Genomic DNA, 21274 nt, shown 5'->3' with positions numbered 1-21274 from the left:
AAATACAGTAAAATATCACACGTTAAAAACTTCCCTGAACAGGGCTGCCTTAAGATGTCTTCTGAATGTCAGGTAGTTGTTTATCACTTTGACATCTGCTGGAAGGGCGTTCCACAGGGCGGGCGCCACTACTGAGAAGGCCCTCTGCCTGGTTCCCTGTAGCTTTGCTTCTCGCAATGAGGGAACCGCCAGAAGGCCCTCGGCGCTGGACCTCAGCGTCCGGGCAGAATGATGGGGGTGGAGACGCTCCTTCAGGTATACTGCACCGAGGCCGTTTAGGGCTTTAAAGGTCAGCGCCAACACTTTGAATTGTGCTCGGAAACATACTGGGAGCCAATGTAGGTCTTTCAAGACCAGTGTTATATGGTCTCGGCGGCCTCTCCCAGTCACCAGTCTAGCTGCCGCATTCTGGATTAGCTGTAGTTTCCGAGTCACCTTCAAAGGTAGCCCCACGTAGAGTGCATTGCAGTAGTCCAAGCGGGAGATAACCAGAGCATGCACCACTCTGGCGAGACAGTCCGCAGGCAGATAGGGTCTCAGCCTACGTACCAGATGGAGCTGGTAAACAGCTGCCCTGGACACAGATTTGACCTGTGCTTCCATGGACAGCTGTGAGTCCAAAATGACTCCCAGGCTGCGCACCTGGTCCTTCAGGGGCACAGTTACCCCATTCAGGACCAGGGAATCCTCCACACCTGCCCGCCTCCTGTCCCCCAAAAACAGTACTTCTGTCTTGTCAGGATTCAACCTCAATCTGTTAGCCGCCATCCATCCTCCAACCGCCTCCAGACACTCACACAGGACCTTCACCGACTTCACTGGTTCTGATTTAAAAGAGAGGTAGAGCTGGGTATCATCCGCATACTGATGAACACCCAGCCCAAACCTCCTGATGATCTCTCCCAGCGGCTGCATGTAGATGTTGAAAAGCATGGGGGAGAGGACAGAACCCTGAGGCACCCCACAAGTGAGAGCCCAGGGGTCTGAACACTCATCCCCCACCACCACTTTCTGAACACGGCCCAGGAGGAAGGAGCGGAACCACTGTATGACAGTGCCCCCAGCTCCCAGCCCCTCAAGACGGTCCAGAAGGATGTTATGGTCGATGGTATCAAACGCCGCTGAGAGATCCAGCAGAACTAGGAAACAGCTCTCACCTTTGTCCCTAGCCCGCCGGAGATCATCAACCAGTGCGACCAAGGCAGTTTCAGTCCCATGATGAGGCCTGAATCCCGACTGGAAGGGATCCAAATGGTCCGCTTCTTCCAGGCGTGCCTGGAGTTGTTCGGCAACCGCTCGCTCAATCACCTTGCCCAAGAATGGAAGATTTGAGACTGGGCGGTAGTTGGCCATCGTGGCCGCATCTAAAGATGGTTTTTTAAGAAGCGGTTTAATAACCGCCTCTTTCAGCGGGTCTGGGAAGGCTCCCTCACGGAGGGAAGCATTCACCACCCCACGAAGCCCATCGCCCAGTCCTTCCCAGCTAGCTTTTATAAGCCAGGATGGGCAAGGATCCAGGAGACAGGTGGTTGGTTTCACTCGTCCAAGCAGCCTGTCCACATCCTCGGAGGTAACAGATTGGAATTGATCCCACTCAACTTGACTAGACAGAACTCTAGCACTCTCCCGCCCCGGTCCTGCTCCCACGGTGGAGTCTACTTCTTCCCGAATCTGAGCGATTTTATCTGCAAAAAACTTTGCAAAATCATTGCAGGAGAACATGTGGCCCGTACTGGGCCCCGATGTTGCAGGTGGTTCCGCTAAATTGTGAACCACCTGAAAAAGTCTCCTGCTGCTGTTTTCTGCAGATGCAATAGAGGCGGTGAAGAAATTCTTCTTCGCCGTCACTATCGCCACTTGGTAGGCTCGACGTTGAGCTCTAACCTGTGTCCGGTCAGATTCGGAATGGGTTATCCGCCACCAGCGCTCTAGCCGTCTCAACGATTGTTTCATTGCCCTCAGATCCGTGGAAAACCACGGGGCTGTCCGGGCTCCATGCAATCGGAGAGGGCGCTTCGGAGCCAAACAGTCAATAGCCCTGGTTAACTCCACATTCCAGCGGGCCACCAGGGAATCAGCTGAAAGGCCATCAACATGGGATAAAGCATCCCCTACCACTCTCTGGAAACCATTTGGATCCATTAAGTGGCAGGGGCGGACCATCCGAATTGGTCCCACCTCCCTGCAGAGGGGATGGGTCGCAGAGAAGTCCAGTTGCACCAGGAAGTGATCTGACCATGGCACTTCTTTCGTTTCGCTTTTACTTAGTGTCAGATCACCAACATCCATAGAGGTAAACACCAGGTCCAAGGCATGTCCGCGGCTATGGGTTGGGCCAGACTTATTCAGGGACAGCCCCATGGAGGCCATGCTTTCCACGAAGTCCCGAGCTGCCCCTTGTAAGGTCGTGTCGGCATGGATGTTAAAATCCCCTAGGACAACCAAGCTGGGTTTCTCCAGGAGAACATCCGCCACGACCTGAAGCAGCTCGGGCAGGGAATCCTTGGTGCAGCGGGGAGGTCGGTACACCAAAAGGAATCCTGTACTGCCCCTATTGCCCAACTTCCAGAACATGCACTCGGAAAACTGGGTCTTCCCAATAGGACGCCTGGTGCAAACTAATGACTTTCTAAAAATCACTGCAACCCCCCCCTCCCCGTCCACATGACCTGGGTTGCTGTGCGTAAGAGAAACCTGGTGGACAAGCAGCGGCAAGGACAGGCCCATCTGCTTCATCCAACCAAGTCCCTGTTACACATGCCAGGTCAAGTCCTCCATCCATGATCAAGTCATGGATGGCAGTGGTTTTATGAATCATTGACCTGGCATTGCACAGCAGCACCTTCAGGTCATGTGGGTATCCCTTGCTGATTCTAGTATCCATCCGGTCAGGACCAGACCCGGAGGCAGGGATAGTCCTCAGACAACGACTAAACCTGCCCCCTCTGTAATGACATGGTCTGGTCTTAGCGTAACTCCTCCTCCTACCCGTGATCACTGAGATCGGTTGTCCCAGTGCATCTCCCCCTGTGGAACATGCCCCAGCCATTTTGTGGGCTGGGGCCCACTCCCCGGTAGCCCTGAACCCTCCCCCTAAGAACAAAATAACACCGTAAACAAACAAACAAAACCAATAAAACAATACAACAAAAAATGTAAAAATTACAAAAACATCAAAATAAAAAAATAATTCCCCAAGCCCAACCAAACATCCATCCCACCCCCACCCCACACATACAAAAAATCCAAAGGAAAATTTTAAAAAACATTTTAAAAACACTCTGTGCCCCTCTTGCAGTAACAACTGTCCTAGTGAGGCCTGTCAGGCCCCGCCCTGGGCCAGGTGGTAAGTGGCAGGAAGGAGCAGGACCCTCAGGCACTCACTCAGGGGAGTCCTCCTGGGCAGCGGCAGCAAGCAGCACACAGTCCTTATGAGGCTTCAGGCCCCGCCCCAGGCCAGATGGTAAGTGGCAAAAGCAGGGCCCTCAAGCACTCACTCAGGGGAGTCCTAGTGGCATACTCTAGGGAAACATATGTGTTGGTCTGTGTTTGCATGACAGACAGCCTGGACAGAGTGAGATCTTCATCTCATTTCAGGATACGGCAGCCTCCCAGCATACATATCTTGCCTCTGTTCTTCTGTAGATGGATGCTGACCTTGACAGACACTGGGGGAACCAGAGCACTGTGACTGAGTTTGTCTTGCTGGGATACCATAAGTACCCTGCCCTCCTCTTCTTCACCTTCCTGACTGTCTATCTGACTATCCTACTAGGCAACGGTCTGATCATGGCAGTGACAACATGGGACCCTGCCCTTCAAACTCCAATGTACTTTTTTCTGAGAAGCTTATCGGGGCTAGAGTTGTGTTACACCTCTGTCACTCTTCCCAAGATGATGGCCAGTCTGGCCACTGGGCAGCGCTCCATTTCCATTCCAGCCTGTGCCTCACAGATGTTTTTCCTGCTGTTTCTGGGTGGGACCGAGTGCTTCCTACTGGCGGCCATGGCCTATGACCGCTATCTTGCCATTTGCCTGCCTCTCCGCTACATGACAATCATGAGCCATAAAGTCCGGGTGGGGCTGGTGATTGGCTCATTTGCCCTCAGTCTCCCAATGCAACTGGTGCAAATTGGACTCATCTTCTCCCTGCCTTTCTGCGGTTCCAATGAGATGGACCACTTCTTCTGCGACATCCCACCAGTACTCAGTCTGGCATGTGCGGATCTCTATGCCAATGAGTTGACGAGCTATATTGAGGATGTGGTCTTTGTTGTGGGACCATTTGTAGTCATCCTGGCTTCCTATGTGTACATCACCAGGGCTATACTGCGTATGCCATCAGCCACAGGACGCCAGAAGGCCTTTTCCACCTGTTCATCTCATGTAACAGTGGTCTGTCTCTTCTATGGCTCTGCAACACTTGTGTACTTCCTCCCCAAGACCCCTGACTCTGTGAAGATCGACAAGTTCCTCTCTCTTTTCTACACGGTCATCATTCCCCTTTGCAACCCTCTCATCTACACTCTGAGGAACAGGGAGGTGCAGGCTGCCCTCCAAAGGATCTTTAACAGCAAATGGCAGTTCAAAGTAGGCATGGAGATCGGCTGAGAAATCAGCTGAATATCTTGCAGTCTGTCTAAAACTGGCAGATACTTGTTATATAATCTTTCTGGTCATGAGCCCTTCATTATCTTTGGAGTTTTCACACCCAGGAGGTGTGCGGAAACTCTTAAATGCAATTTTACAACATTTTCAACTCATCTTAGCTTCTCAGTTATAGCCGCCTTCTTTTACTTTTTCGGTACAGCTGCATCTGCAGGGCCACAGGTTTCCTTGCCCCAATAGGTATAAATAAGATATACCTTGGAAGTCAAACACTTTGGCTCCCGAACAAATCAGCTCCCGAATGAGTGAAACTCGGAAGTGAGTGTTCTGGTTTTCAAACGTTCTTTTGGAAGCTGAACATCCAACAGGGCTTCCGCAGCTTCCGATTGGCTGCAGGAGCTTCCTGCAGCCAGTCAGAAATCACACTTTGGTTTCTGAACATTTTGGAAGTTGAACAGACTTCCGGAACAGATTTGGTTCGACTTCCAGGGTACAACTGTAGATGCAATAATTGAATAAATCAATGAAGGTGTGGATTTATTTACACATACAATGGGTGGGGGCAGAAAGCTTTAATATTGCAACCCAGCAAAATCCATTGCCCCTCATCAGATCTCCAAGGGGAGATCTGATGAGGGGGCCTTTACACACGTGCATCCCTTTGAGAAGAAGGCACCCTGGTGATCTCAAAGGAATGCACCAAAGCGCCTCAGTGGGCCTCGCAGAGGGGGAAGAGGCGGCCCCCATCTGTGGAGTGGAGCAAAAGGTAAGTGTGGCTAAGCCCTAACACTTTTTCTCACTCAATGGTGGAAGAAATGAAAGCATGGGACAGGCGGAAAACCTCTTGGATACTGAAGTAACGCAAGTGTGGACAAGTCCTAGAGTAACAACTTTTCAAAATGTGCCAAAATCATTTTGAGCACAAGGGGGCACTGTAAACCAGTTTATCTGATTAAGAAGCCATTCTCCTATCATCAGCTGATCTTCCTGAGAGCACTGTGGAATTCCCTGAGTCTCCTCCGAATTAATGAAAATGACTGTAAACTCTGCTCCGATTAGTTCAGCTTGGCTTAGCGTAGAGAAGAGAAAGGAGCTTATCTTGCAAGTAAGGACATCCTTTCATAAGATAAGGTCCTGGCTGAGTTCCTCTCTTTTGCATTCTCAAACCTACCACCTTTATTTCTCGCTTGAGCAAAAACTGAACCCGGCTGTATCCTCATTCCCTCCAGATTCCTAAACTGCCTTGTTTTGTGTTTAATTGTTTTTATTAAAGATTTCCTTGGGTTCAAAAAGTACATACAGCACCTCTGCATTCTGTTCACAGAGTCCTTTGTGCAGATTAGTTATATTTGATGTGAGGCACTAATGCCATAGACAGTCTAACTTGCCTTGTTCTGTTGCATCCTGAACCTGTCTGGGGCAGAATGCTGCCTTGCACATTCCATTGCATCTCAGGTCCTTCTGGATTAACATTGCACCTCCCCCATTGCATCTCAGGTCCTTCTGGATAAACAGGGCTCAAATCTCCCCGCTTCTTATTCATTCATAGCTATGCCTGAATGAATTGGCATAAGGGACATCATTGAGGGAGCTGGAGAAGAAGCATAGGGTTAACCACAATGCTGGGGTGTCTATTGTGTGGAAACATATCACTTGCTGTTATAATCATCACTGGCTTTTATTTGGACATCTCATTGGCTTTTTACAGTTGCATTCTCAACAATTAATAAACATAATTTTTTTCTAAAAGGAAGATGACACTTTCAGGAGCCCTTTTATAGACTCAGGCACAGCTGCTGTTGTGTAACAAGAAGTGAAGAGTCAGCCCTGCTCCATCACTCCTCATTCCTTTTTGGCTTCATTGCAGGTCCCATGTAGGCGAGTGTATTTTCCAGTCCTCTTACAAATTTGCGAACTTGTTTAGTGGCTCAAAGCTCATTTAAGGGCTCAAATCTCCCTGCTTCTTATTCATTCATAGCTATGCCTGCATGGATTGACATAAGGGACATCACTGGAGGATCTGGAGAAGAAGCATAGGGTTAATCACAATGCTGGGGTGTCTGTTATATGGAAATGTATCACTTGCTATTATCATCATCATTGATGACTACTACTACTAATAATAATAATAATAATAATAATAATAATAATAATAATACATAATGTATTCCCATACAAACAGACACCAAAGCTTCGTGTTCATTTGTGCTGCCCAAAAACTTATTTAAGGGTGCAACCCCTTCCCTTTTTTCCTATTTTCATGACTATAGTGGCAAGGGGAAAACTGAGTAGATTTATTTTAATATAAAATTTATATCCAGCCCTTCAGTCTAGATCTGTAGAACTCTCCCGGCAGTTTTAATCGGGGCTCTTTTTTCCCCAGACAGAACTCAGTTTTGGCATCTCTCATGTGGGCGCCATTATAAGAGAACAAGGGAGGTGTTCATGGTGAGTTCCAGCACCTCTTTTTCTAGAAAAAGAGCATTGAGTATAATTATGTTAAAATAGGTGTTGTGTAGCTTTTACATGTTTCCCATCTCAGAGCTTATCAATACTTCCTTTTGTCCCACTGTTTCCACCCGGGTAAAGCCACTCTTTAGTACTTAATTGGAGCAAACAGCAATTCGGGTTTAACCCAAATTGCCATTTGTTCTGATCTATCGTTCAAAGAGCGGGTTTTGCATGGGAGAAGAGTGGGGCAGATGGTTTTAATTATTTAGATAAAGCAATACCATGCTGCAATTTTAAGTGTGTCCTCTTAAGAACGGGCTTGCCTTTGGGCCCAGGCAATGCAATGTTTAAGTGGGAGAATATAATATGATATTAAGTGCCGTGTGGAACCTCCATTTTTAATTGCACCTCCAGCTGGTAGCGGAACAGCAGTGCCTCAGTAGGGCAAAAGGGCCCAGGAGAAGGAGAGTCAAGAGGAGAGCAGGGTTGGCACTTGAGAGACGGGCACCACCACTGGAGGGGGTGTTCTTTTCCATGGTGCGTTGAATCCAGTCCATGTAGGAGGTGACCCGGGTGTGGACTCCAGGACGGTTGGGCTGCGAACAACCCAACCCAAAGCTCACCACTCCAGCCAGGAACCAAGTGTCGTTCAGCTTGCAGGACAGAGGCCCCCCAGAGTCACCCTGGAAGGAGAAAGTCATTAGGAAATGGGGACACTCAAGTGAAGAAAATCAAGCATTCAAATATGTTAAGCCAGGGCTGCACATATGAGGAGCCTTATGAGGAACGGTTGAAGGAGCTGAGTATGTTTAGCCTGGGGAAGAGGAGACCGAGAGGAGATATGATAGCCATTTTCAAATATCTAAAGGGCTATCACATGGAAGAGGGAGCAAGCTTGTTTTCTCCTGTTCTGGAGGATGGGACTCAAACCAATGGCTTCAAGTTACAAGAAAGGAGATTCCTGTTAGACATCAGGAAAAGAACTTTCTGACAGTAAGAGCTGTTTGACAGTGGAACGGTCTCCCTCTGGGAGGTTGTGGACTCCTTCCTTGGAGGTTTCTAAGCAGAGATTGGATGGGCATCTGTCATGGATGCTTCAGTTGAGATTTCTGCATTGCAGGAGGTGGAACTTGATGACCCTTGAGGTCATCTACAGTTCTAACTACATTTTTAACCTGAGGTGAAAGACAAGACAACACCTTGTGCCCATTCCATGTACAGAAACCAACTGGACTTGCAGTTGAATCTTACTTCAACATTAGTGACAGGATATCATCCTCCACAGCACCTGAGGGCAACCCCTCACTGTCAGATGGATGGCACCTTGACCAGCACTTGAGCTGTGCAGGTGACAGATCCTTACCTCATGTTTATGCCAAATTTATTTCTCTGTAACCAATAAAAAGTTGTGGCATTCATTTATCTCAACATCTGGCTTTTGGCTGTTGGCTACTTGTCCCCTCCGTACTTTACTATATTGCTTGGGCCTGCAAGGGCAGCACAGAAAACCTACTGCTTCTTAATTACTGTAAGGCTCCCCTTACAGCTCCAGCCTGTCTTGCAGCTTACTAATGAAAACCTACCACAACAAAGATGGGTGAATGCACACTAATCCTAAAAAATGAAAAGGAGGGGTGGAAATTATTAATAATTGTGTCATTTAAGCATAAAAGCCAATGTGTTGCAGTGGAGCTAGTGTGCTGGAATTTATCTAGGGCAACTCAAGTTCTACCTGGCTGACCCTGGGCAAGTTGCCTCCCTCTCCTCCCTCCCCTGAACTGACAGGTGCCTTGTGCAGATGAAACTGACAAAGGGAGCAAGGCCTGCATGAACTTTCTGGTAGAAGGGATTGGTTACACATGTAATAAATGGGATTTAAAAGGGGGGGGGATGCACTGTCAGTCTGTCCAGAAATAAGAGTATTCCAACTGCCATCAAGTTGCCTATCTGAAAGAAGAACTGAGCAGCCCTGTCCTCCTGGCCTTAACATTGTCTTCCTGCTCTCTTCCCATATCTGATAGAGTTCCCCTTGACCCTCCTCATCCCTTCTTCCTTGTGTGTTATGTCTTTTGGATTCTAATCCTGAGAGCAGGGACTGTCCTACTACTTGGCTAAAGGATGAGGTCTCAATTCTTTAAATAAATAAGGACTGGCTTATGAGGGGTGATCTGAGAGCAAACGTAACACATACTAACAGCATTCTTTTACACACAAACCCACCCACCCCACCATCAGAATACACAAATATGGGATCGTCTGCCCTTGATCCATTGCCTGTTCCACAAATCTTACCTGGCAGGAGTCCTTCTTTCCTTCTGGGTACCCAGCGCAGATCATGTCATCATAGATCAACTTGTAGCCCTTTGGCACAGTGTCAGTGTCAGAACTGGAGTCATTGTGGTACATTTGGTCACACTTGTCAACGTCTAGGATTGGCACCTCCAGCTCCTGCAGGATCCGAGTGAGGAAGGGGGCTGGAAGGAGAAAAAGGGATGGGACAGTTTGAAGAAACTAGCCTGCCGTACAAAGGGAAAATTCAGCATTGCACCCTCTGCCCACTTTTGCATGTGTTCCCACTCACCATCTTGGAGGTGGCCTCAAAGGGAATGTGGCCCTTGCGGGGAACAGGATTCCCTACCTTGGGGTTCAGGGAGTCCTTCTGGTCGAACTCTTATATGTACAGAATCATGTAAGAACTCCTTGGGGAACTGATGTCTCACTTGGATTGTATCCAAGGGTGATCAGCTGGACAGAGCTGTGCTCTGAACCAGGCAAGGAAGGACGTCAGCAACATAGCTAATCAGGAAGTGCTGTTGAGTATATGTCCAACATCTCACTTTTATCATTCACTCAGGCAAGTAAGAAGCATTAACAAAGCCCGAGAACATATTCCAGCCAGGTAATAACACTCAAGGAAGGTGCAATGCAGGGCAGATGAAGGCTGTGGCTCCAGAGGGCGTGTGTCTGGGGAGGGTCCTGAGAGCCAGACAGAGATACCTGGGCTGGATCTACACTGGCCTATTTAATGTTAATGTTATTTCCCCCTATTAGAACGATATTAGATTTGTTGTTCTACAACATCACAGGGCATCCTTGTTAATTAAAATGTTTATTCCCTTTTTGGGGGGTCAAATGTAAGTAATACCCAGTCACACCATTTTCTAAAATGCTGTTTTTTTCCCTGCTGGTGGTTGCTCTGCTCCACCCTCTGATATAGCAGGATAAAATGATTAAAGAGTAAGCAATAAAAAAAGACGAGGCAATACAGTGGTACCTCAGGTTACATACGCTTCAGGTTACATACACTTCAGGTTACAGACTCCGCTAACCCAGAAATAGTGCTTCAGGTTAAGAACTTTGCTTCAGGATGAGAACAGAAATAATGCTCCGGTGGCATGGCAGCAGTGGGAGGCCCCATTAGCTAAAGTGGTGCTTCAGGTTAAGAACAGTTTCAGGTTAAGAACAGACCTCCGGAACGAATTAAGTACTTAACCTGAGGTACCACTGTAATGCATTATGAATGTAAAAAGTAGGATGGCATGTGTCCATCTACATTATCAAAACAATTCCTTAACCCTTCCTTAACATTAAAAACCGTGAGTGTATATCTGACCCTGGAGGACAACATTTGTCACCTGTACTTGAGATTCCCTGTATGTGAAATCGTCCCTCCCCCTTACAAAAAGCCATTTGTCAATATCCAATGGCCAAAAGGGATAGGTGTCCTGGCCCCTAGTTCCACCTTCTTGATTATGATTTTACAATTGAGACTATTACATTTTGTTCATCCAGTTTCCTATTTCAAAACTAGTTCCTAACACATCCTGCACTCCCCGCTCTGTTCCATCCCATAATCCTCCACCACCAGCCAACCCTTCATGCTTACCTTCTGGGTAGAGGTCACCCCAGCCAGTGACCCAGCATGACATCCCCACAGGGAACAAATCAGGGTCTGAAGCATTGGGAAGGCAGATGGGTAAAATGGTCCGAGAGAAATTCACCGGCTCCTCCAGCCGTACCAGTGCAATGTCAGCACTGAGCCCATCTCCAGCATAATACGGGTGCACTATGATCTGGCTGACAGAAACTGGGACCATGGTGTGTGCTGGTTTGGGGAGCTCATATTCTCCCAGGTGAATTCGGTACCGAAATGGATTCAGCGACCTGTGGTGGGAGTCAAGAAAAATCAGTGCCATCTGCAGGGAGAAGGCCTGAGCTTGATGCCTTCCTCAGTTAAGAGGTTACTTAGTTAAGCCTTTGGAAAGATACTACTGTTCAGCCTTATCCATCTCACATGTGGTTGCAAGGCTAGGATGGATTAATAATAATAGTAAAAGACTTTATATGCTGGAAAACATTTATGCCTGCTTGATCCCAGTCAAGTTGACTCAGAACTAAGTCCCAATGATTTCAGTGAGATTTACTTGCAAATAAATGTGAAAATGGAACAATTGCTTGTTTGTTTGTTTATATATTGCCCACCCTGCACCCTATGGTCACAGGGTAGGTCACAACATTAAAACACAATATTATAAACAGTTTGAAACAACTTACAATCACAAAAATAAGGTGGATCCTTATGATATATGGTCCTTATGAGTATGGTAATTCAGTAGTCAAAGGTGTATTAAATGAGTGCACATTTTTGAAGTATTTGAAGAGTACTTAGAATTTATTAAATGTTTTATAAAAGCGCTTCACATATATTCTCCGAGTAATGCTTAAAACAACCCTTTGAGGTAGACAAGAGGCCAAGGCTGAGGGAATCACTAGCTTATCCATCAAGTTCTTAGCTAAATTGATATTTAGACTGCTTGGCTCAGCAGCTGCTTGAACCACTACACCACAGCATATAAAGCATAAGCCTAAAAACCATTTAAACACCAAACAATCAAAGAAAAGTTGATCCGGTTTGGCAGCATGGTAGAGATAACTCTGTACTTTGTTGACGTACTATATAACAACAATTTGCACTTGATACTGTTTACTGACTCAGTAATTAACATCAGTGCTGCACTGCCACCTCTTTTTTGCTGCCCATAGAAACCAGCATTTTTTTTCAAGATAAGCCTACTGGCACCTCAATTCTTTTTTTACTGAGCACTGATTAAAAGAGTTCCTCATAACCAATCCCAGAAACTGTTTCTTATCAGAAACCATATTTCTGGTTTACAAAAGATTGCAGATTGGATCCAGCTTTGGTCTTGCCTAGAGTAAATCCATTCAAATCAATGGGACATAAGAAAGTACGTCCTACTGGTTTCAGTTTGGAAATCCCAGTTTACAAATTATTATGCCATTTTGGTATTTGGCAGCATGCGATTGGGCCACTGACCCTGACCCCGATTCTGTCTCTCCCTCCACCTAGTACTGCATTGGGGTCACTTTAAACGCAGGCTGAATCAAATTGCTCCCCCATCCCTTCGTAGAAGACAAAAGACATTTTCTACTCACCCTTCAAAACAATGAGCAGCTGTCACCACCCACTGGGGTGAGATAAGGCTTCCACCACACACATGTAGCCTGTTTTCTCGTATGCTGACCTGCCATGGCCATTCACCTTCCTCAGCCTTCTGCCCCCCAACGATCCGAGGGGAGTGTACTATGGGTCGGCCACAGGCTGCAGAAAAGCAGATGGAAGAGCAGTGGTATGGTTAATGAACCCTGCCAGGTAAGTGTGTTCACTGCTGCTCCATATCACATGCAAACCACACAATGTTGCCTTGAAATATTATTGTCATCTTTCAAGCAGCGTTGGGGAACCTCCAGGACATGGGAATAGCACAGGTCCCCCTTTGGCCCATCAGGTCATTCCCCACAAACACCCACCTGCCCCACACCTGCTGTTAGACTTTACCTTGGGTGTGGGACCGGTAAGGATGCTGCTACCAAAGAGCAATTTGCAATTTTAAGTGAGCTCCAGGTTGATTCTTTGCAAATGGGGCTCCCTGTTGGTGCCTTTAAATTTTAAAGGGTAGGTCTGCAGCAAGGCTTCTTCTGTTGTTCGATGCATTAAACCCCTGCTCACACATACACACAACAAGATCAGATGTTTCTGGGCAACTGCAAACCAACCAAATTAAAGGGGGGCATTGCCAATTGGCACAGAATTCTTAATCCCCAATCAGTGATGGCATCAGGGCAGGACGTCTGGGCAAGCAGCCCAGTCCCACTTCACTATGTCAAGACTAACCCCCTGGACTTTGGAGCAGAAGCTCAGCCCCACCCCTAAGCAGGTGAGGTCTCTGATCACTGTGGGGCTGGCTTACCACTTTTTCATGTAACTGAGGTCATACACATTACTATCTAAAGAAGGGCCCCTCCATAAGACCTTTAAGTCCACAGTCTAAAAATTAGCTAACTGCACCGGTGCCATTGATGAGAGGCTGATAAGATAGAATGCATTTTTCACATATATATTTTTTCCAAAATTTATTCAATATAACTTTGCAGACCTGCAATTCTTTTTCACTCCAGATAATGAAACACTGTTGGCAAAGCCAAATCAATCATAATGTGTATATAGCACAACGATTAGGCAGATATGAGTAGTAATATCTTCAATTAGATATGAGTAGTGATATGTGTAATTAGGTAGATATTGGATGAGCGGAAAGAGGATTAGAGGGAGGAAGAGTGCAAGGAAGAGGGAGAGAGAAAGTTAGACAAACAGAAAGGAAAATGAATGTGTATGCATGGGAAAGAATGGGGAAATTAATGAATGGGAAGAATTTTCTATACAGATGGAAAATGTAGAAGTATGACTATGAGGTAAACGGAAAGGGAAAGGGAAAAGACCCCAGGATGGTTAAGTCCATTCAAAGGCGACTATGGGGTGCGGCGCTTATCTTACTTCAGGCTGAGGGAGCCAGCATTTGTCAGCAGACAGCTTTTCGGGTCATGTGGCCAACATGACTAAACTGCTTCTGGCACAACAGAAGACCGTGACGGAAACCAGAGCACATAGAAAAGCTGTTTACCTTCCTGCCAGTGGTACCTATTTATCTACTTGCACTGGCATGCTTTTGAACTGCTAGGTTGGTAGGAGCTGGGACAAAGCAACAGGAGCTCACCCCATTGCAGGGATTCGAACCACCAACCTTCTTATCGGCAAGCCCAAGAGGCTCAATGGTTTAGACCACAGTGCCACCCGCATCCCATGTGTATGAGTGATGGACAGGTGGATGGATTGGAGACAGAATAAATGATGCACACAAAAACATTTTTAAACATTGCCTCTCTGCACCAGGTAGGAACCACATAGTAATGTAGACAGATGTTTTTAGTCACTGTTCCATAGCTTATGGAATTCTCTTCCGCTGGGGACTCACCATAACCATAACCAGAGCCCAAGCATCCTCCAGAAGATGTTTTAATAAGGCAATTTTGTCTGATTGTTTGGAATCCTCTTCCGCTGGGGACTCACTGTAAAAGGAGCCCAAGCATCTTACGGAAGGTGTTTTAATAAGGCAATTTTGTCTGGTGGTTTGGTACAAGTCTTTCATGTCTTAAATTTTTACACATGTTGGCACCTGTCCAAAGTCTAAAGGGCAGGGTGGTTTCTGACTGCAAGTAATTAATGCAAAACAAATTATGCAAAACACAAAACAAAATAATGGCTGTTGTGGGAAAAGAGAGAGAGATGTAGAAGGTACGTGGGCGATTAGGTGTAGATTGAATCGTTTGATGGAGGTGTGTGGTAAATATTAGGTCACACACAGTGTCAGATATGTAAATAAGGGGATTTCATAGGAAAATACGGATGATTAGGAGCTCATGGGGAAAACATATTGTACTTCTTCCAATAGGTATTATGTGCTCTCAGACATGTTCACTCAATGCACCCATAAGCTACACAACATCCACACACAGCCCCTCCTGATTGCCACACACAGCCCCTCCTGATCCCCCTTCTGTTTATGGGAGGGGTGTAGGTGGGAGAGAGAGAGAGAGAGAGAGAGAGAGAGAGAGAGAGAGAGAGAGACCTCCATGGAGGAAAACCAATTGTATGTGGGTGGTGAGGAACCCAGAGCAGAGTTTCAACCTGTCTTCTTATGCATGTGTTTCCTTCCCATTGTTCTGTAGAATGAAGCACATGCAACTATGCTCACTGGTGGAGCTGGTATGCTAGTTGCCATTGACTGTACCCACCATAATCTTCCCTTTTAAAAAGTAGAAAGAGAGAAAGAAAATTAAGGAGGAGACTCAGGTAGTTAGGAATATCCCTGTTGATACTAGATAAAGTTTTCCAGAACTCTTCATCAGGCGAGAGTCATTACACAAAGCAGGGAAGGAGGTGAGCAGGAAAGAAGAATAAAACCAGTGCTTTTTTCCAGGGGGCATTCAAGGGTGCGCAGTACTGGCATCTCTTTTTTGTTGTTAAAAAGTGTGGAACTTACTGTAACAACTTCATAGTGAGTACCTGCACCTATTTTTCTAGGGGGAAAGCACTGAATAAAACATTATATTAAATATGTTTATATGCTATATTTTGTTTATAATTTATTCTTCTCTTGATGTAACCTGCCCCACCACCTTAAATGAAGTGTGTCTGTGTGTCGAAAGAGATCTGTACACATGATGTTTTACAGACTACTGAAAGGCAAGTCCTTGCCCCAAGGAGCTTACAATATATAATTCAACAGAGGGAAAACAGAAGAAGGCAAAGGAACTAGAGCCAAAGTTCAATAGCGATAAACCGTGTGACAGTTTTAAGTTGTACATCACTTGCTATGTGCCCCTTAACTTTTCTATCCCCTCTCAACCCAAGCCAGTTACCATCCTATTATTAGGTCTGACTATTCTTTCCCAGGAGTGTTTTCTCACCTTTTTGAGCTGCAGTGTTTTCAGCACCTGTAAAAAGAAGAAAATATGCAGTCAGAAGAGCAGAGAAAGAGACTATGGGCTTAAGTAGACAAAGTGCTCAAACAGTCAGGCTTTGCGTTGACTCACCAAGCACATATCTATAATGAGCACATGGGAATCCCAAACCTGGCCAGGGGAGAAATTGTTGCTGTGTCTGGAGCATAGCATGTCCAGGCTAATAAAAGCTACAGAGGAGTGCCTAAATGAGATTTCTTGTTCAGCACTGCAACGGATCTGTTTCTAAGGTGCGATAACCAGCAACTTCAATCTCCGCAGCATTCCATTACAGAAATGCGAGCAGAAAGGTAACCCAAAACTCCCACAGGACCTGCAGAGGTACAAACTGTTTCTGTCCAGCTGAATGTTTGTTACCAGAATATCATATGATAGAAGGAAAATCCAAAATGTTGCGCATTTAATGGCTATGAGGGAGAACATCAAGATCCCTCCTGATTCCAAACTCTAGGGTACACCCATTTGTGTGTGTGTGCGTGTGTGTGTGTGTGTGTGTGTGTGTGTGTGTGTGTTTGTGCGCACACACCTCCCAGATTTAGGATTGCTCCCTGTATTCTGGCTGGGCTCCTGGTTTGCAAACTACATGGCAGACAGAAATCATACAAATGAAATCTGTGTCATGGTGCTTCCTTACCTGAAGAAAAGCTACACCTGTTGAACTTTTGCCAGCTGTGTAGTAGATAAAAAGGCACAGTAGCCCCAAAAGGATAATGTGTTTTAAACTGTTTTTCGTAATGAATTTTAAATTGCCCCCACCCTCCCTGGGATCGTATAGTGAAAGGCAAGGAAGAAATTGAATTAATAATATTAATGATAACAACAAAAACAACAATAATACTTAGAACCGAGAATATAATTTAGACTTTTTAGCTCCCAGGCTGCCCTGGTCTAACCCACTGGGGGGAGGGAATCCTCACCTAACCCCATCTTCAGACAGAACGCAGGAGTCCAATCTCCTAAGTCCCTTCTTGTGACCCATTGTCCTCTTAAAACATCCTTGCTCCCCAATCACTCCACCTCCCCATTAGACTCTCTCTCACACACACATCCCCCTCCCATAGAACCCAAGCTTTTTTCCTTCCAAAGGCAGGAACTGAAGGTCCAGGCAAGCAGGCAATCTTCTTCAGACAAAAGACCAAGGACTCTTCCCACCTGTGACATGTACAAACACATCCCTCCCGGGCCACCACTCACCTCTCAGCAGCAGAAGCAGCAGCAGAAGCTGGGAGCAGCAAAGACTCCGCATGGTCCAGGAGCAGCTGCCCTGGAATATCTAGTTCTGATACCAACCAGAGAAGGGAGAGCAGAAAAAAGTGTGCTGGGCTGGGATGCTGAGGCCACGTGCTCCTTTGACAGGATTGGTACACAGGAGAGAGAAAAGGAGCAGCCTCTTGGCATCCCAGGTACCAGGGAAGCTGCCAAAGAGGTGAACCTGACCTGTTAGGTATTGTCCTCCACACTCCACCCACAGCTGCTCAGTAGGGCCAGCCCAGCTGCCTACTCAGCAGGAAGACATGCCATCTTAACCACAGCAATCCCCATATCCATCTCTCTTGGAAGTGGAGAAGAAGCAGGTGGATTTCAAGAAATCTGAAAAGGGTGTGTATAAGATTGTAAGAAGCAAAGGAGAACTGGATTCACTTCTGCTTACAGTTGCACATGGGGCAGAAAACTTCCACTGGTGCAGTTTGTCATTAAGGGTGGGTGGGTTTGTGAGGGAGAGAGAAATCTGCACATGAAATTTCCCCTTCAAGAATTACACAGATTTAATTTGTTTCCAAGCACAATTCTAAGTACTCAGCTTGAAAAGCCCTTCTATGGCTTGGGAACCGGGTACCTGAGGGAGCTTGTGTTATGTTGTGTCATTTTAACACATTTTATTAATTTCTTTCCAAGTTGATATCAAAGATTACAGGAAAATAAAATAAACAATAGTATCGTTCATTATAAAGAAACATTCATCCTTATGTGAAAACTACTTTTTTTGGTTAATATTTTTTATTAGTTTTCAATTACAATAATCCAATAATAGCCTCATTATAACAATGGTGAATTATAATGCAATTCCTAATACAAATCATTCAAATACCACCAAATTATATAATTTAGGTGCCCCCCCCGTATGCTAAAATTGATGGTTTGATTATTTACTTTGTTCCTGTGTTCCAAAATCTTATTGATTTCCATTACATTCCTGTAATAATAGTAATCCCTTATACAACAGCTGCAATAGTTAAGTGAAAACTACTTTTAATATGATAAAATCCATTCTAGTTATGCAACCCCTAAGTTTACATTCTATGACCTTTTAAATGTGATGGGGGGGGCTAAATAATTTTTGTTTTATTATGTATTTTTTGTTCTTATTTTATATTTTTATGTTGTGGTCTTTGGGTGAAGGGTGGTATACATATTTTAATAATAATAATAATAATACAGTGGTACCTCAGGTTACAGACACTTCAGGTTACAGAAGCTTCAGGTTACAGACTCCACTAACCCAGAAATAGTACCTCGGGTTAAGAACTTTGCTTCAGGATGAGAACAGAAATTGTGTGGTGGCAGCGCGGCAGCAGCGGGAGGCCCCATTAGCTAAAGTGGTACCTCAGGTTAAGAACAGTTTCAAGTTAAGAACGGACCTCCAGAACGAATTAAGTTCTTAACCCGAGGTACCACTGTAATAATAATAATAATAATAATAATAATAATAATAATAATAATTTAAAATTACCTGTAGACATCAAATAAACCTACAGCAGTTGCCGAAATTGTAGAAACTTTTAGGGAAAGTTGTATTTCTAAGGTTTGATAGCTTTTAACATCAGTCTATTTTTGAATAATGACATAAAATTATACATCATTAGAAAGATAATTTAATGCAGAATATAATGCAGCAAACTGTGTTGAATAGCCCTGTAGCAGATCCAACTGCTTATCAACAATTAATAATGTGGCAGACTCACCCCGCTATCTGCCCCCTATTAAATATAATGCGCACCAATTCTCTGTACACCAATGGGATACAAAGTTTTACAAATTTGTGTGAGGGAAAACTTTGTGATTCGAGTCTCAGGCAGAAAATGATCAAACAAACAAGCAAAGTTTTGTGAAACAAAGTGGGTCAGAAAATGTGTTCTTTCAGGTAGAAGTTAACTTATTTACTTTAACTAGCTATAGGATGTCTCAGGCTTAAACACAGTGTTGCTCAAAAACAGTTTCTGTTACATAGTTATGGCAGTTAAATACACCATATAGCTTCCTTCACAAGAGGTAGCCTGTATTCCGACAGCTTCTACCTGTCTGGCTTCAGTCACAGCCCTCCCAGAACACTCCTGTCTATATATCTTTCACAGACCCTCAACACGGTCTCCCTATCCAAGCTGTGAGGCTCTGTCCTCTTGCTAAGGATAGTCTCCTCTCAGTATGGATGCTTAACTCAGGACCGGTTCTCCCTCAGTCAGATCCTACCCTACTCCCTATCTCTCCTCTTAAATCAAGCCCTATGTAACCAACTCCCTTAGAAACTGCTCCTTTTATACTCTCTCCCAAAGTGCTCTTGCTCCCCACCTCTGTGGCTAGCTGACTTTATAGGCAATCAGAGAGAGATTTTCCATCCCTCTGGTGGAGTCTCTGAGGGACTGCATCACCAGACTCTGACCCCACAAGCCCTGACCTGAATCCAAAAGAAAATTTGTGAGGCAAACAAGAATATTTTGATATATTGACATATAGCTGGTGATATATCGTGATACTGAAAACCAGTTATTGCCCAGCCCTACTCAGAGCAGACCTGTTGAAATGAATGGAATGAGTAAATGATGGCTAATCTACTGCATATTACCCAGATATCGACCTGTAGTTCCAAATCTATTTTCTGCCCACCTCTGCTCTAGAATTTGAATATTGGCTGCTGGGTCACAGGTTCTAGGCCTTGGTTTGCCTCTCGTTTAGGCCAGAAAAGGACAGTCACTGTGCATCAAAATCAAATGGCTAGATTCTTTAGCTCCACAACAATTCTTTTTTCTTCTTCTTAAGATTGCAGTTCCTCCAGTTTCTCCTACAGTGAAAACTCAGCTTCCTCTGGGCTTATAGTCCACACCCCAGCCCCCATTTTCCTCCCATGGGAGCAAGAGAAAACCCGGTCACTGGAAAAGCCGGTTTCCCTGGAATTCCTCTGGTAAACAGCAGTGTAACTGAGATGTTTGTATACCTGCTGCCAGCCACGCACTGTAAGGCATGTGAGTCACCACTCAGCACGCTTCCGGAAACACTTGACATACATTTGCACAAAAACGTGACCATTGTCTAAAAGAGGAGCATTAAACAATCAGTTTCATTGTAATGTAATCCTTTGATGTAAAAATTGAGGTTTGGCTTTTGTTGCCCAACTCTCCATGGGACTCCTAGAGTCTCCTAAGTCCATGATGGTCAGAGAAGAATGGATGGAGGCAGGATCCAGTGGAAAGCAAGGCAGATATTTATTCTTCTGTTGCAACAGAGATCCCTTCCCTCCTTCCAAGGAGGGAAAGACCTAGAACAAAGGTATGCAGGAACTTTTAAAGGCTTTTGACATTGTGCAACCTCCTTAGCCAAAGACCACCCCAAAATCATCATACATACATCACTAGTCTATGTTAGTTTCTGTTTCTCACTGAGCAGCTGCTTGCAGTCACAGGACTGTTTACATTCCACAGTCCAGATACTGTTGGATTATCACGAGAAAGGGAGACGGGATGTGACGTTACTGGTTTCCTGTTTCCTTTGTTCTGTTCGTTTATTTTGTTCAGTTGCTCTCTACTTCTCATAGAGAGAACATGTATATTTCTTTGCTCTCTGCATAGCTTAGTAATAAAGCATGGCGAGTAGCCGATACTATCTCATCCTTCCATTGTGGACTTTGTTGTTTTAATGCTCTGCTGGGCTCAAAGGAAGATGAGCCATATCAGCTTGGACGACCGGAACCAAAATCCAATATTTCTACTAATATTTCTACCAATATTGTCTACTATTTTGTAGACAAAATAGTCTACAGCAGAAATCCTGTCTGCCAGGATACTTGATAATGGTCACTGATTGCATTACCTGGGCAGCCTGGCCATTCTTTTAGTTCCTGAATCCAGGTCACAGGCTCACTCTAAGGTAAAGGTAAAGGTAAAGGTACCCCTGCCCGTACGGGCCAGTCTTGACAGACTCTAGGGTTGTGCGCCCATCTTACTTAAGAGGCCGGGGGCCAGCGCTGTCCGCAGACACTTCCGGGTCACATGGCCAGCATGACAAAGCTGCATCTGGCGAGCCAGCACAGCACACGGAAACGCCGTTTACCTTCCCGCCAGTA

At 45.4% G+C, this 21274-nt stretch overlaps 2 protein-coding genes across 2 annotated transcripts; one reads left to right on the top strand and one right to left on the bottom strand.

Moving 5' to 3' along the window:
- Positions 1 to 3645: 3645 nt before the first annotated feature.
- On the top strand, positions 3646 to 4611 carry LOC307201590 (olfactory receptor 10AG1-like; the record flags this gene model as incomplete). Its single annotated transcript, XM_079950871.1, has 1 exon — positions 3646 to 4611. One exon carries the CDS (start codon positions 3646 to 3648, stop codon positions 4609 to 4611), a length of 966 nt encoding a protein of 321 aa, XP_079806997.1.
- A 2767-nt stretch (positions 4612 to 7378) lies between these two features.
- Positions 7379 to 17380, bottom strand: LOC307201789 (serine protease 27-like). Its single transcript, XM_079951207.1, has 6 exons — positions 17134 to 17380; positions 15886 to 15912; positions 12514 to 12679; positions 10946 to 11223; positions 9352 to 9533; positions 7379 to 7742 (listed from the first exon to the last, which is right to left on the bottom strand). Exons 1-6 carry the CDS (start codon positions 17183 to 17185, stop codon positions 7458 to 7460), a joined length of 990 nt encoding a protein of 329 aa, XP_079807333.1. The 5' UTR covers positions 17186 to 17380; the 3' UTR covers positions 7379 to 7457.
- Between the last annotated feature and the right edge of the window lie 3894 nt (positions 17381 to 21274).

The sequence above is a fragment of the Podarcis cretensis genome, assembly GCF_951804945.1.
Source record: "Podarcis cretensis genome assembly, chromosome: 13".
NCBI lineage: Eukaryota > Metazoa > Chordata > Lepidosauria > Squamata > Lacertidae > Podarcis > Podarcis cretensis.
This window is presented reverse-complemented; position numbering and strand designations above follow the sequence as displayed.